This window comes from Ictalurus furcatus, chromosome 9 (genome assembly GCF_023375685.1).
Source record: "Ictalurus furcatus strain D&B chromosome 9, Billie_1.0, whole genome shotgun sequence".
Classification (NCBI taxonomy): Eukaryota; Metazoa; Chordata; class Actinopteri; order Siluriformes; family Ictaluridae; genus Ictalurus; species Ictalurus furcatus.
The window spans coordinates 28,792,772-28,805,958 of record NC_071263.1 but is presented as its reverse complement, the minus strand read 5'-3'; the positions used below and the strand labels follow the sequence as shown (position 1 = coordinate 28,805,958).

At 40.3% G+C, this 13,187-nt stretch overlaps 1 protein-coding gene across 1 annotated transcript; it reads right to left on the bottom strand.

Moving 5' to 3' along the window:
- Nucleotides 1-544: 544 nt before the first annotated feature.
- On the bottom strand, nucleotides 545-9,065 carry LOC128613125 (kelch repeat and BTB domain-containing protein 11). The gene is made up of 2 exons (XM_053633706.1): nucleotides 8,974-9,065; nucleotides 545-7,071 (listed from the first exon to the last, which is right to left on the bottom strand). Exon 2 carries the CDS (start codon nucleotides 6,739-6,741, stop codon nucleotides 4,711-4,713), a length of 2,031 nt encoding a protein of 676 aa, XP_053489681.1. The 5' UTR covers nucleotides 6,742-7,071; nucleotides 8,974-9,065; the 3' UTR covers nucleotides 545-4,710.
- Between the last annotated feature and the right edge of the window lie 4,122 nt (nucleotides 9,066-13,187).

The window sequence follows — 13,187 nt, the reverse complement described above, 5'->3', positions numbered from 1 at the left end:
GTGATAGTGCATCACATCCAGTAGGTGGCAGGTTTGACTGGAATATGAACGCACCACTGGAACAGTGGCAAGGCAAACAAAACAGATATTGAGAGGCCGGTGTAAATAAGTTCATAGGAATGCTTGGTACGACAGACCGGTCATTCATAAAAATTCACAATTACTGCTTTAATAGGCCTGAGGATGATTTGGGTAATGCTTAACAACAAAGCAATATTTGTTTGCATTCTGATATTACAGATCAAACCCCTAGACTTACTATTTTTTCACTGCTCATGATTCTGTTTTTAGGATAAATCTGTTTACATAGACAGAAAACACAGATTTACATGGTATTAAACAGGATGGTCATTGTTTTTGTGTTTTTCTTCTAAATCTACTTCGAAGTGTGTGTGTGTGTGTGCCACAAGCTCACAGCTGGTGTTCCCAGTCCTGCTGCCAATAGAACTGCCTACATATAAATGATCTGAACAATGTTCTCACACACACACACACACACATACATAAGCACAGAGAACCAGAGGAATATTATAAAGACAGAGAAAACTGAAAAAAAACAAAATTTTATTTCAGGCATATTTGTTCAACTGCCACAGAAAAGTTAAAGCCATCATTTATCATATCCAAAGCACATCAGCATCACGGTCCACCAACACAATAAAGCCTGCTAACTCATCCGGACCATTTAGATAATTTACACACGGTCAGACAGTCATTCATTTGGCATATTATTTAATCCAAAACAACTTAGAAGGTTCCAGTCCAGCCATACTACTGAGCCACTTAAGCTTAATGTTTTTGTTAAGAGCCAAGCAATAGCTCTCTCTGGCACATAATCTTAAACTAATGTCAATAACAAAAAAAACAACTTGTTTGTACTTTGTAGTGTAATTGATCAGCCAAGACACGTTTGATGTCTGAAGTGAGCGTCTTTAGATTTGCACAGAAGCCACGTGTGGTTAATAAGTAATGAAATAAATATCTGCCTTACCCTTGACTTTAAAAAAACAGTTTAAAATGCATTTCATTCTTTTCTTCGGTTCAAGCACAACTTTTCATCATAATCACTCTCTTTTTTTCATCTTATAATGACAAGGTGGCAAATACTGACCATAATATGGTCATAATAAATCATACAGTTGGAAATTTTATCCCATAGAAAGAAACAACAATTGGGGGATTTGATGATTTTTTTTTTCCTGTTATACTGTACACCGATCAGCCATAACATTAAAACCACTGACAGGTGAAGTGAATTATATCGATTACATTGTGGGATATATTTATTAGGCTGCACGTGAACAGTCAGTTCTCAGTGTTGATGTGTTGGAAGAAGAACAAACGGGCAAGCGTGAGGATCTGTTAAAAGTTAATGCTGCCTATAATAGTCAGAACACACAATGTATTGCAGCTTCGTGCGTATGGGTCTGTGTAGCCGCAGACCGGTCAGAGTGCCCATGCTGACCCCTGTCCACTACCGAAAGCACCTACAATGGGCACGTGATCATCAGAACTGGACCATGGAGCAATGGAAGAAGGTGGCCTGGTCGGATGGGCGGATGCGTGTGTATCGCTTACCTGGGGAAGTGATGGCACGAGGATGCAATATGGGAAGAGGGCGAGCCGGTGGAGGAAGTGTGATGCTCTGGGCAATGTTCTGCTGGGAATCCTTTCGTCCTGGCATTCATGTGGATGTTACTTTGACATGTACCACCTACCTAAACATTGTTCCAGACCAAGTACACCCCTTCATGGCAACGCCATTCCCTAATGGCAGTGGCCTCTTTCAGCAGGATAATGCACCCTGACACACTGCAAAAACTGTTCAGGAACGGTTGGATTGAGCATCTGTGGGATGTGCTAGACAAACAAGCCTGAACCATGTAGGCTCCATCTCGCAACTTAAAGGACTTAAAGGATCTGCTGCTAACGTCTTGGTGCCAGATACCACAGCACACCTTCAGAGGTCTTGTCGAGTACATGCCTCGACGGGTCAGAGCTGTTTCGGAGGAATAATGGGGACCTACACAATATTAGGCAGGCGGTTTTAATGTTACGGCTGATCAGTACTTCTTTCTCTAATCAAGCGAAATCAAGTCAGTCAAAATCATCATCGGAGAGTTTAAATTGTGTTAGAGACATACAGGTGTTACAGACTGAATATGGCAATGCAACAATAAAGCAAGCAAACAAGATGTTCAGATAGATTTCAGTTACATTTGAGGGTTTCTCAAAATATATGCTTGTTTATATGCTTGTGGATCAACTGAGTGAAACAAATTAGGATTTGGTCAAGGAGGTAATAAAATCTTGGCAGTTCTATGGCTAATTCAAATATTTTATTATAGTTGTTAGTTATGATGTAGAACAAGGCACATTTGCACAAAACGTCTTTATTTATAATAACCATAAATCACACATCGAGAACGAGCATAGTGACATTGAGTTATATGGCTCTATTTCAAACTATTTTGAACTGGTCACAACATTTGAAAAATAATGCAATACTATGTATGGACAGATGTAAGCATCAACTTAATTATTAAAATATTGGAATTACTTTGAATTACACTACAAGTAATGTTCCAGTATTTTGTAAATTTCACAAAATGCAGCAGCAGATTGGGATTGGGATTAGTTTGAGTTTACCTCCATGCTAACAGCGCACACACACACACACACACACACACACACACGCATCACTAATCTCCCGATTAAATCTAGCATCTTATTGCAAACTGGAAATAGTCATCAGAAAGTGCAAAATATTGTTGTTTCTATGAAACCAGTAACAACAGGTGGCATTGAAGAAGGAATTATTATGTGGTCTAATCATTTATCGGGATAAAAGAATTATATGTGCTCTCCACTTATCAAGTGCTGCGGAGTTAATTTGGCTCTTTTTCACGAGTGTCACATTTCTCTCAAATAGTGAGATCAAATCAGCAACGCTCAGAGAAATGTGCTTCAGACTCGAACCTAGACAATCAGCCTGCTTGTCTTTGGCAATGCTTCGGTTATTTTATTATTTATTTACCACAAGGGGTGTTAGGACGCACAGTGGGACGTTCGCCTCACACCGCCAGAGTTGGGGGTTCGATTCCCGCCGCTGCACTGTGTGTGCGGAGTTTGAATGTTCTCGCCGTACTGCGGGGGTTCCATCCGGGTACTCCGGTTTCCTCCAGCAGTCCAAAGACATGCACGGTAGGCTGATTGGTTTTTCCAAAGTGTCCGTAGTGTATGAATGGGTGTGTGAATGTGAAATTGTATGTGATTGTTCCCTGTGAAGTATTGGCACCCCATCCAGGGTGTACCCCGCCTTGTGCCCGATGTGCTCTGGGGTAGGCTCCAGGTTCCCCGTGACCCTATAGGATAAGCGGTATAGAAAAAGGATGGATGGACGGACAAGGAGTATTTTTTTTTCTGTGCTATTTTCTCAGCACTACCATACTGTAATTAAGGCAGGGGCTCTCAAACTTTTTGTTTTGCACCCTGCTTTAACTGTAACAAAAATTCCACAGATGCCCTCAGCACAGATTTATTTTATGGACCAAAATTCAACCATTCAAATATCACACATTATCTAATTGTGTACAGTAATATTGATTACTATTTATTTGGAGCCATAGAGTTTTTTTTTATTACTGGACTCTGACATTAGATAGACATCCAGTAGGCATTAATTATAAACCAAATTAATGAGGGTTTGAAACCTATTCAAGTCGAGTGGTCAGTCAAACCAGTTAATAACATTGAGAATGCAGTCATAAATATAATAGCACTGATGCTAGTGGATTGTGATTTCCACCACTGCAATACAATTTTTTTTTTTAAATCATAGACCCCTAGGCAATGCTTCACAGATTCCAGGGGGCAGGACCCCTCTTTGATAACCACTGAATTAAGGGAAGCATGAACAACCCACCAACGGGCAATATATCATCAGTACGAGTTTTCCTGCAATTCAAAATCACTGGCTTGAATCTCAGGTCACCTGCTGTTTATCAAGTCTTCGTTAGTATCGAATTAAAAGCTAATTAAAAGTTTGTACACGTATACATTCAGACTTTCCTCAAGTGTCATTTCTGTATCCTTACTGAGTGCTGCCAAAGTAAGAGAACAGTCAAGTGCTTTGTGCTCTTAAACAGCGAACAGCCAAGTTACGTTAGCGTAACTTTTCCTCGTTCAACGGCTTTGTTTCAAGTCAAAGGCATGTGCTCAAAAGGTTCACGTTACCTAAACCTATTGCAGTTATATTTTAGCGTTCTGTGCTATATTCACGTCTTTGATATCATTAAGTTATATCTAGCTCCACTTTAATAAACTTAATTCTACTTAGACTGCTTTATTTTATTTGCAGTTATATTTTTGTTGTGCTTTTTGTGGCCATTTTATAACATTGGTTAAATCTGGGGGTTTTTTGCTGACATAATTTCTGTCCAACCATCCAAGGACAAAAGTGCACAAAACAAATGGAGAAATGCATCCAGGTATATATAAAATGTAAAGTAATGCCACTGTGCCACAACATTAAAAGAAAAGAGCTGTCCTTTTAAGGCATCCCATGGATGTCCATCCACCATGCAAAGAGAAACATTCCTGTTACGAGCAGTTTAACTGGGCAAGAATTAAAGCGTTCTTTTTTCCACAATCATTGACCATGCTTCTTACACATTTCTACTCAAGTTTTTCTCCCCGAAAAGACCCTACTCACACACTTCGATCACTCCTGTCCGGCAAGGTCAGAACAAATGGGAATAATACTCCTTTAGCCTCCGTGGGAGCTTTCAGAGGCTCTTCTGCAAATCGAGCACCTTCTTCCTCCACCATAAATTGCAGATTCTGGGTCTTGTTGACACAGTAGATGCAATTTCCAATCACAGCACACCTGAACGGCAGCGGACACCCTTGCTGATAGGAAGCGCAGTCGTGCCACATCTTGACTATGGTGTTGTACTTAAATACATTGATGCCTTGTTCACGGTTGACATCGAACCTGTAGATGAAGCTCTTTAGCGCAACCATGTCGGTGGATTTCTTCCTGCTGTTGTTGTACGGGCATTCTTGCCACTCGTCCCTCTTGGGGTCGTACTTCAAGAGGCGGTAGAATAGAGTTCCTCCCGATACATACAGCTCTCCGTTGCAGGTGGTAGCCTCATGGGCAACTGCAAAGGCTCCTTTGGGTAGCGGAGCCACGGTGGTCCAACGATCCATACGAGGGTCATACTTCTCCACTGTGAAGAGGCATTCCCCACCAATGGCATACAAAAAACCATCCATGGACACTAATTTGAGTTGTGACCTTGCTTGGTTCATGGGCCGTATCTCGCTCCAGCGGTCTGTTATGGGATTGTAGCAGAAGACTTTGTCTGATGCCTTTCCTTTCTCCCCATATCCTCGGATGCCACCTGCGACAAACAGGTAGTTATACATGCAACAGATGCCACAGCCCTTGGTATTAATATCCTCTGGCATTACGGTCAAAGTGTGCCAATCCTTGGTATTCTCATTGTAGTAGTAGATCATGTGGTTGTCTTCAAACGAGGCAGCGGAGAGAGGACTCTGTGGCCTGCTGTTGCCCCTGCTCGGGGGTCTGCTGCCCACTCGTTCAAAAACGTCATTGATCTCAGCCGCCATCAGGCACTTGCGTCCCTCCATACGATTTCTCAAAACCAGGTCCCGCTCAGAACCCGTGAGACGCCCATAAACGGCGGGATCTCTCAGTACCTGCAGGAAGTTGTCGCTTATGAAACGGTATGCTGTGTCCTTCAGTTCACTTAGTCGCTGCTTTTTAGCGATGGTTAGAATCTCGTAGCAGTTCTGTGTCGTGAGCTGGGCGGACATGGCGTCAATTGCGGCCTGCACCGCACAGGGGATCTGTAAGATTTTCGCACCGGTCACAACATCCACGACGTTATCCTTGTTCACGTTCATGTTGGAGGTGTACACATAATCTATCAGGACAGACAATGTCTTGTAGCTTACACCCTTCACTTTCAGAATGTCTCGAGAAAGCCTCGCTTTAAAATAGTCACTTTTTTCAGCTAGCACAGATTTATGTACTTGGACCTTCTGTCTGCCTACTTCAATGACTAAATCGGGGTTCTCTCTGACAGAGACGGAATTTCTTACCCCATTATCGCTGTGCTTTATGTCACGTACTGACTCGTGTGTAAAATGTCCATGTGCAGTTCCTTGTAATGAACATAAATTGCCCAGTGCTTGTTCCAATGATCTGCTTTCCTTCGAATCAGAAAAAGAGTCCTGTGAAAGAGAGGACACATTACTGATGACGCTTGGACTCCTCATGACTTCGGTCTCGTAAACATAAGATTTAGCCATTTCCCCTCTGGTTTCTGACCTCAGGCTAAGTAAAGGCCTCTCAGCTGTGGCTCCGTTCGCCTCCTCTTTTACTCCATTTTTGCTCGAGGAGTCGCTCTGCTTCTTAACACTAGCGTCCACTGGTTGAACATGATCCTGAAACCCACTATCGCTGGAGTTTCCATCTTGCAGATAGTCTCCCGCCCCTAAGGAACGCCTTCCCAGATTTCCAGTCTCCGTTACACTCCCAAATTCCACATTATCCCAGGATCGTTGCAGTATTTCTGTCTCGGAAACACAAGCACTAACTTCTCTTGGAATGACCTTGTCAGTCCCTTTGGTAACGATGGATTGCTCAGAGTCTTCATGATCTGCAGCGTGAAATATGACATCTGCTTTTATGGTGAACATGTTATTCATCTCTCTAAGTGTAAAGTGAAAGGACAAAAGTAAAAAAAAAAAAAAAGCACTCTTCAGAATTTAGCAATGGTCATCCTTTGCTGACATTATAGTTTGGAGGCTGATTGACATCCATTAATTACTTGAGTTGAGCTGTACCATTTTTCGGAGGCAGCACTGCTTGACAAATCCTAATTGGACTGCCTCAGCAGAGCAGTGTGCTTCTCTTGATTTTTGAAATCCTTATTAGGAGGTGTCATTTCAAGCTTGTCAATAACAAGTGGAAGAAAATCCTCTGGGTCACCCTTGCATCCTTTCTGAGTTCATCTGGCAGACAGTCTGGCTTCAAACCTGTATCAAAGCGAAAAAAAAAAGAAGTTATTTATAGCATTTTATTTTGCATTTCCCTGTTATCCATGTGATGGGTATGCAACACCAAAGCCTAATGGAGAGGGTGCCATTACTTATCAGTAGGCAATTAGAAGATGATTACTTCATTCTTTAAACATACCCCGTAATCTTATTATCCAGAATCAATCTAGACTTAGGGACAATACAATATAGAAAGTGTGAACAGAGTGAAGTCCCAATGGTTGGCTCTTCTCAGTGATTCAATACACTTGAGTCGACTCGCCAAAAAGAGTTGACTCCCAAATGGCTTGTAGCAATTTTTTTTAACCTTAAAGGCAGTCAGAATTGTTAGACAAAGACTAGCATTTGTTTAAATATGTTGTTTAGCAAAAATGTACCTTATCTTTTTATGACTGAAATAGCATTATACCGTGTGTTGCATTTGTTCTATTCAAAATCTATTTAAACGAATGAAAAAACTGTAAGGTGCTACATATTTGCATTAAGTAACAGCGTATACACCAATCACCAATCATTCTAAATTTGTCCCCGGCCTGGGGTTGCACAATGACCAATTTTTACTAGTTGAGGAGCTGACATTTAGATTTAGATTTCCAGCTTCAGTGCTTTTTTATGCTAAACTGCTAATGACAAAAGTAAATGAATCAGTACAATAATTGTGCAGCCTGTCACGGAAACTCCTAATAACAGCGTCCAGTCTCAGTAACATCAATTCTGGATCAGTCTCTTTGAGCCAGTATGAGCCACTGATCTGCTTCAGCTAGCTTGGATAGTGATGTGCAACCCACGGCTCTGAAAGTGCACTTTCACGCAGCGCTGGTATGACGGAATTCATTGTGCTATAGTGCAAGGTTTTTACTGCACTTTTATTTAGTTTTAAAGGACAGCAAAAAATAATAGCTGCGGGAGGGATTCCTTTCGGAGCGGGCAAGATAAAAATAAAAAAAAAAACAGTCTCGTGCACGCCTCTATACTTAATGCAAAGAGATTTGCATTAAAGCAACATTACATTAAAAATAGCTGAATAGTTATGATGTCCCTGCTGGAAAAAAAAATAACGACGACGACGACGACAGAAACTCTCACAGAATTTGCAATGGTTTAAATGGTTATAATTGGAATTGTATTGGTTTTAATGGAAACTGTAATGGCCCCTATACTGGTAATCTGTTGCCTCCTATTGGTGGCATGTTATGTCTAGTGGATACCATTAACGACCAATAAGGGTAATGATTTTAATGGTTAGCTGATGGTTTGTAATGGCATATGTATTGGAAACCATTAGAATTTCTGATTTTGTTTTGTTTTTCCAGCAGGGTTATCAAACACCTCCGAGTTGACAGGTTACATTGAATGCATTTGTGACTACTGAATAACTACTCATAACTATAATCTATAGTCATTATACTCATAACTATGATTTTTTTTTTCCTGCGAGGTCACGTGATGGAGGTACATCTTGTCTTGTCAGCATTTACTTACAAACAAACAAACAAACAAACAAACAAACAAACAAAAACAATTCCCGCCTTGAAATGCGAGTCGGCTCCAAGTGATCACGTAAAAGATTCGGTTCAAAGAGTCGACTCTATTATTAATGACAGCCGTGTCCTCTGGAGATGGTTGCGGAGCATGCGCAGTTTGTATAACCACATAATGGCAGCTTGAACAGGGGAAATAAAGGAAGATATATATATATATAAAAAAAAAAGAGAGAGAGAGACAGAGAAAGAGAGAGAGAGAGAGAAGAAAGAGAAGAAAAAGCAGAGAAAGGAGCATTAGTACGGCAGTTTCCTGAGATATGTTCCTCATAAATGCCATTAGTCCAATGGAGGAAATAAATCAGGCCATCACAGCACAATGTAGACAATAAGTACTTACGTTAAACCGGATTTTAATGTCCTGCACTAAAGCTGGTTACATAAGACCCACAAGTTGCAGGTGAGATCTTCTCGTGTCCAGGTGAAATGCTTGCTTGTTTACGATGGATCTCAATTCGTCGTGTGTATTATTTTCCCCCTCAGTCTTCAGTCACTGATTAATGAATCCATCAGACGCCCGTTTCTTTCTTCGGGTTACCTGTTACATCTTCATCCGTTTTATTTCTCGCGATCAAAATCTCTCCATTACTGTAGCGTGCTGTACCTGTAAACAGCGCCAATCTTCTCAACGCCTTTCCACACACACACACACACAGGCTTGATTTGTGAATTAAATATCCTCTTATGTATCTGAGATTGCAATGGATGTATTTTGGGTTCTCTGGACGCTATAAGGGGAGCTCTGGATGAAACCGCACCCCCTTTTTGTGTTAACCCTACACACCAAATCCAATCCAATCCAACACACAAATCTGATCCAGCACACTACACTAGAGCGCTGTGGCATTTACAGTATGGAAAGCCATAAGTGGCAAACATTGGTTTTAAAAAGCTATGGATGTCCAAGTGGGACAAAATGTCTTTAAAAGAAAATTGTCTGTGCAGCAAGGAAGGATTAGTAAATTCGTTTTTAAAGAAAACACAATTACACATTAACACATGATCCCTGTCCGCTCCACATCCCAACGCATGCAAAATAAAATGTTTACATGACATTATGAGTGTTTGGGTCGGCTCAGTGCGATGCTTAGTTGATTAGCACTTTTCCTGCTTTCAGCTCACAAACTCATCCACCAAATCATATTTGTCTAGCTATTTATCAAGGTCTGAAACATTGGCCAGTGATCACAGTGTGTTGAGTCTTCTTTAGCCCATTTTAGTTCACATATATTTTTTGGGGGGAAATGAACGTTCTCTGACTTTTATTTGCTTTTCAAGTAAATCGACACACTTAGTGAGGGTTTATGGTTATCCAGGTCATGTTTTTTTTTGTCCATCCATCCATCCATCCATCTATTTTCTGTAATGCTTATCCTACACAGGGTCGCGGGGGAGCCCAGGGAACTCGGGGAACAAGGCGGGGGACACCCTGGATGGGGTGCCAACCCATCACAGAGCAAAATCTCACACACATTCACACACTATGGACAATTTGGAAATGCCAATCAGCCTACACTGCATGTCTTTGGACTGGGGAGGAAACCTGAATACCCGGATGAAACCTTTTTTTTGTACTCTGTTTGTGTCAGTTTTTCTTCTACATTTATATTTTTTTTCTACATTTTGCTAGCTGGGAAAAAAAAAAACATAACATATGGCATATTTGCAAATTGAAACTCTTTAATGGTATTCTATAATATATCATTTGCACTCTGTGTTGCAGAGTTTCAGGAAGAATGTGAGGATCCAAACGCTGCCCAGCTGATACGAGGTATAGTAAAGGCAAGTTCACGTCCTTTATTTTGTGTAGCTTGGAAAAAACCATAAAAACAATGTATTGTATTTTTATTTAGCTTAATTTGTGGCCTCCACTTCACTGTAGCCTACTAGTAATTACTTTAGGCAAATCTGACTCATCTTTAAGAATAGCAAAGTGTAAATGTAGGCATTTTGGTGTTTCCAGGTTTGCAGTTTTATTCTTTCTCAGTCTCCAGCTCGTGTTTTACATAGAAATTCACAGGAAGTGGCTGCAAAAATGCTGCAGTCAGGCTTTTTTTTTTTATTATTACAGTGGAGTTGAACTTTTCAGAAAAGTACAGAGTGATGTCAAGCGCTTTTTTAACTCCCAACCAATCAGATCACAAGTTGATGGTCAAGAGGACCCTACAGGTCATCTACAGGTCATTTTATGTCTCAGGTAAAAATTACCAGTAGATGCAAGCATGCAAGTGTTTGTCGTTTGGCACCTTTGGCCTCCCACACACAGAAGCACTGCAGCCTGTAGGTGAGGCGTTCCTGGATAAATCTCTACAGCTAAATATGTGCTTACAATACACGTCTGTTCAGCAAATAATCCTTAGAATCAGAAAAAATAGTAGCTTCAACAATAGGGAGAGAATAACACACACACACACACACACACACACACACACACACAAACACTCTCACACACTCCAAACATGGTTTTAGGGTGGTCCAAGATACTTCATGGTAGTTGGTAAATGATCATGAATAGGCTTGGTAACTCCTAATACCTTGGTGTTTGCTTCCTTACGCTTTATTCTGGTATAAATTGTTTTAGATTATGGAAGTAGAAATGAAGTCCTTCCCAATGTGTGGGGAGTACAGCACAGTTTGTTTATTTCCTTGCTGGAAGCCACATTAGAGCATCTTCATAACCAGGCCAGGCTTTCACACAAGTAAACAAACCATGACATTCCTATAGCACTATTTGAAGCAGATTAGCTTTCTGGACATACCGTACATGTTGCTTAAAGATGTTTGTAGAAATTATAATCGATTCGCATGGGATAAAATCACAGAAATGGGCGTGTCCTCACGATGTATACAGTACACGCCACATACTTCATTAATAAACATGAAGTGTTTTGTCCTTATTATAATCATTAATAGGCCACATGTCAATGACATGTAAATAGGGTGTAAGATGAACTCGATAACTTGCCTAAAACCCCTGGAAGTGTTGCTTACGTTTCAGTCTTCTGTGTTTTTTTTTTGTTTTTTTTTTATTGTTCTGCTTTTGAAACATGACCTTAATGTTGGTTTCGTTTCCATTTAGTCAGGAGAAGATAGAAAAGTGTAAGCGTTTCCAGGAGGAGGAACAAGGAGCAAAAACCTCTTATCCTCACAGGATATAATGTAGTCATTTCATTGTCTCTGTACATGTACACTGCACAATGACAATAAACTTGTGTCTAATCTAATCCAAGTCAGACAGGAGGCTATTACATGAGGGGTCAAGGTAAAACACGGCATAATCTTTCCAGATGTACGCACGTGCGGTCAATAAAACATTACTGATATGACAGACTCAGATATCCCAGAGATCCATTCCAGTAATGATTACATTACCTCACCTCCTCGTGTTAAAACTAATCAAGTCTGAATAGGGCTTAAGCGTGAAAAAGATTTTTCTCATAGGCATATTACACCAGACAGCTGTTCCACTCTCTCTGGTGTATTTCCAGGACAGTTACAGTGTTTAAGTAAATAAAATGCCAGAGGAAATCTTGTCAACACACGTGCTCGGATCGCTCGGTCACCTTAGGGACTGACTAATACAGACGTCAGCTGTTCACACATGGAGAAGTTGAGAAATTAGTTCTATACAAACAGAACAGAATCCCTTGTGCATCTGACCTTGGAGTGAATTATTAGATATGTTATTTGCTCAGCTTGAGTTAGAAGAGTGAGAACGGAGGAGTTTCTTTAACATGTTTTTTTTTTCCACCCGTTTTTCTAAATACTACAAAAAATGTATTTGTTTTGTCCTACAGTTAAACTCGGTATGAAAATATATATTTTTTTCATATTCAATGCAATGGACTTTGTTTTTTAAAAAGTCACGACCTCGCTAGAATGTTTCCTTTTGTATTACTAATTGTGACATACATTACAATGGACACGGGGTCTGTAGGGTGAAGTGAGCTACTTTACATACCTGTTTGCATATTTGGTGGTATTTCATACAAGGAAACATTTAACAACACCACTTGTATTTTTTTTTGCTTAATGCCCGATTTAAAAGGTGTTCCTCAGGGCTCTATGCTTGGTCCTATTCTAGTCTAGTGTAATAATGAATAAATTAAAAAACAAAAATAATAGCTTTAGGATTTTTTTTTTGTTTTAGCTTAATAATGTAAGTGAGTGCTCCAAAATTGTCATGAAGTTTGTTTACCACAAAGTGCATGCATCCATGAAGGTGTAATACAAATAACAAACCTTGTTTCTTTAAATCTTAAAGGCAAAATGCAGACCTTTACTTGTTAATGCATCATAATACATCTTTTTAACACATAATGGTACAAGTCTTATTTTGGCAGCATAAACGACAAGCTTTCGTCTCATAGACATTCACTCGCAGAGGAGAAGGCGGCAAGTCCTGCGAGTAGTTCCACAAGCTGTAATTTATCATCATCATCATCATTACTTCATGCGCTCCAGGCAACAGCTCATTCAAATACGTTATGCGAAATGCAAACTTGCTCCAGACAGTTGAAGAAAAAATAAAAATAAAAATACAGGGTCTCTGAA

Coding starts and splice junctions, on each gene's coding strand:
- LOC128613125 (XM_053633706.1), bottom strand. CDS start 6,741: ATGAATAACATGTTCACCATAAAAGCAGATGTCATATTTCACGCTGCA.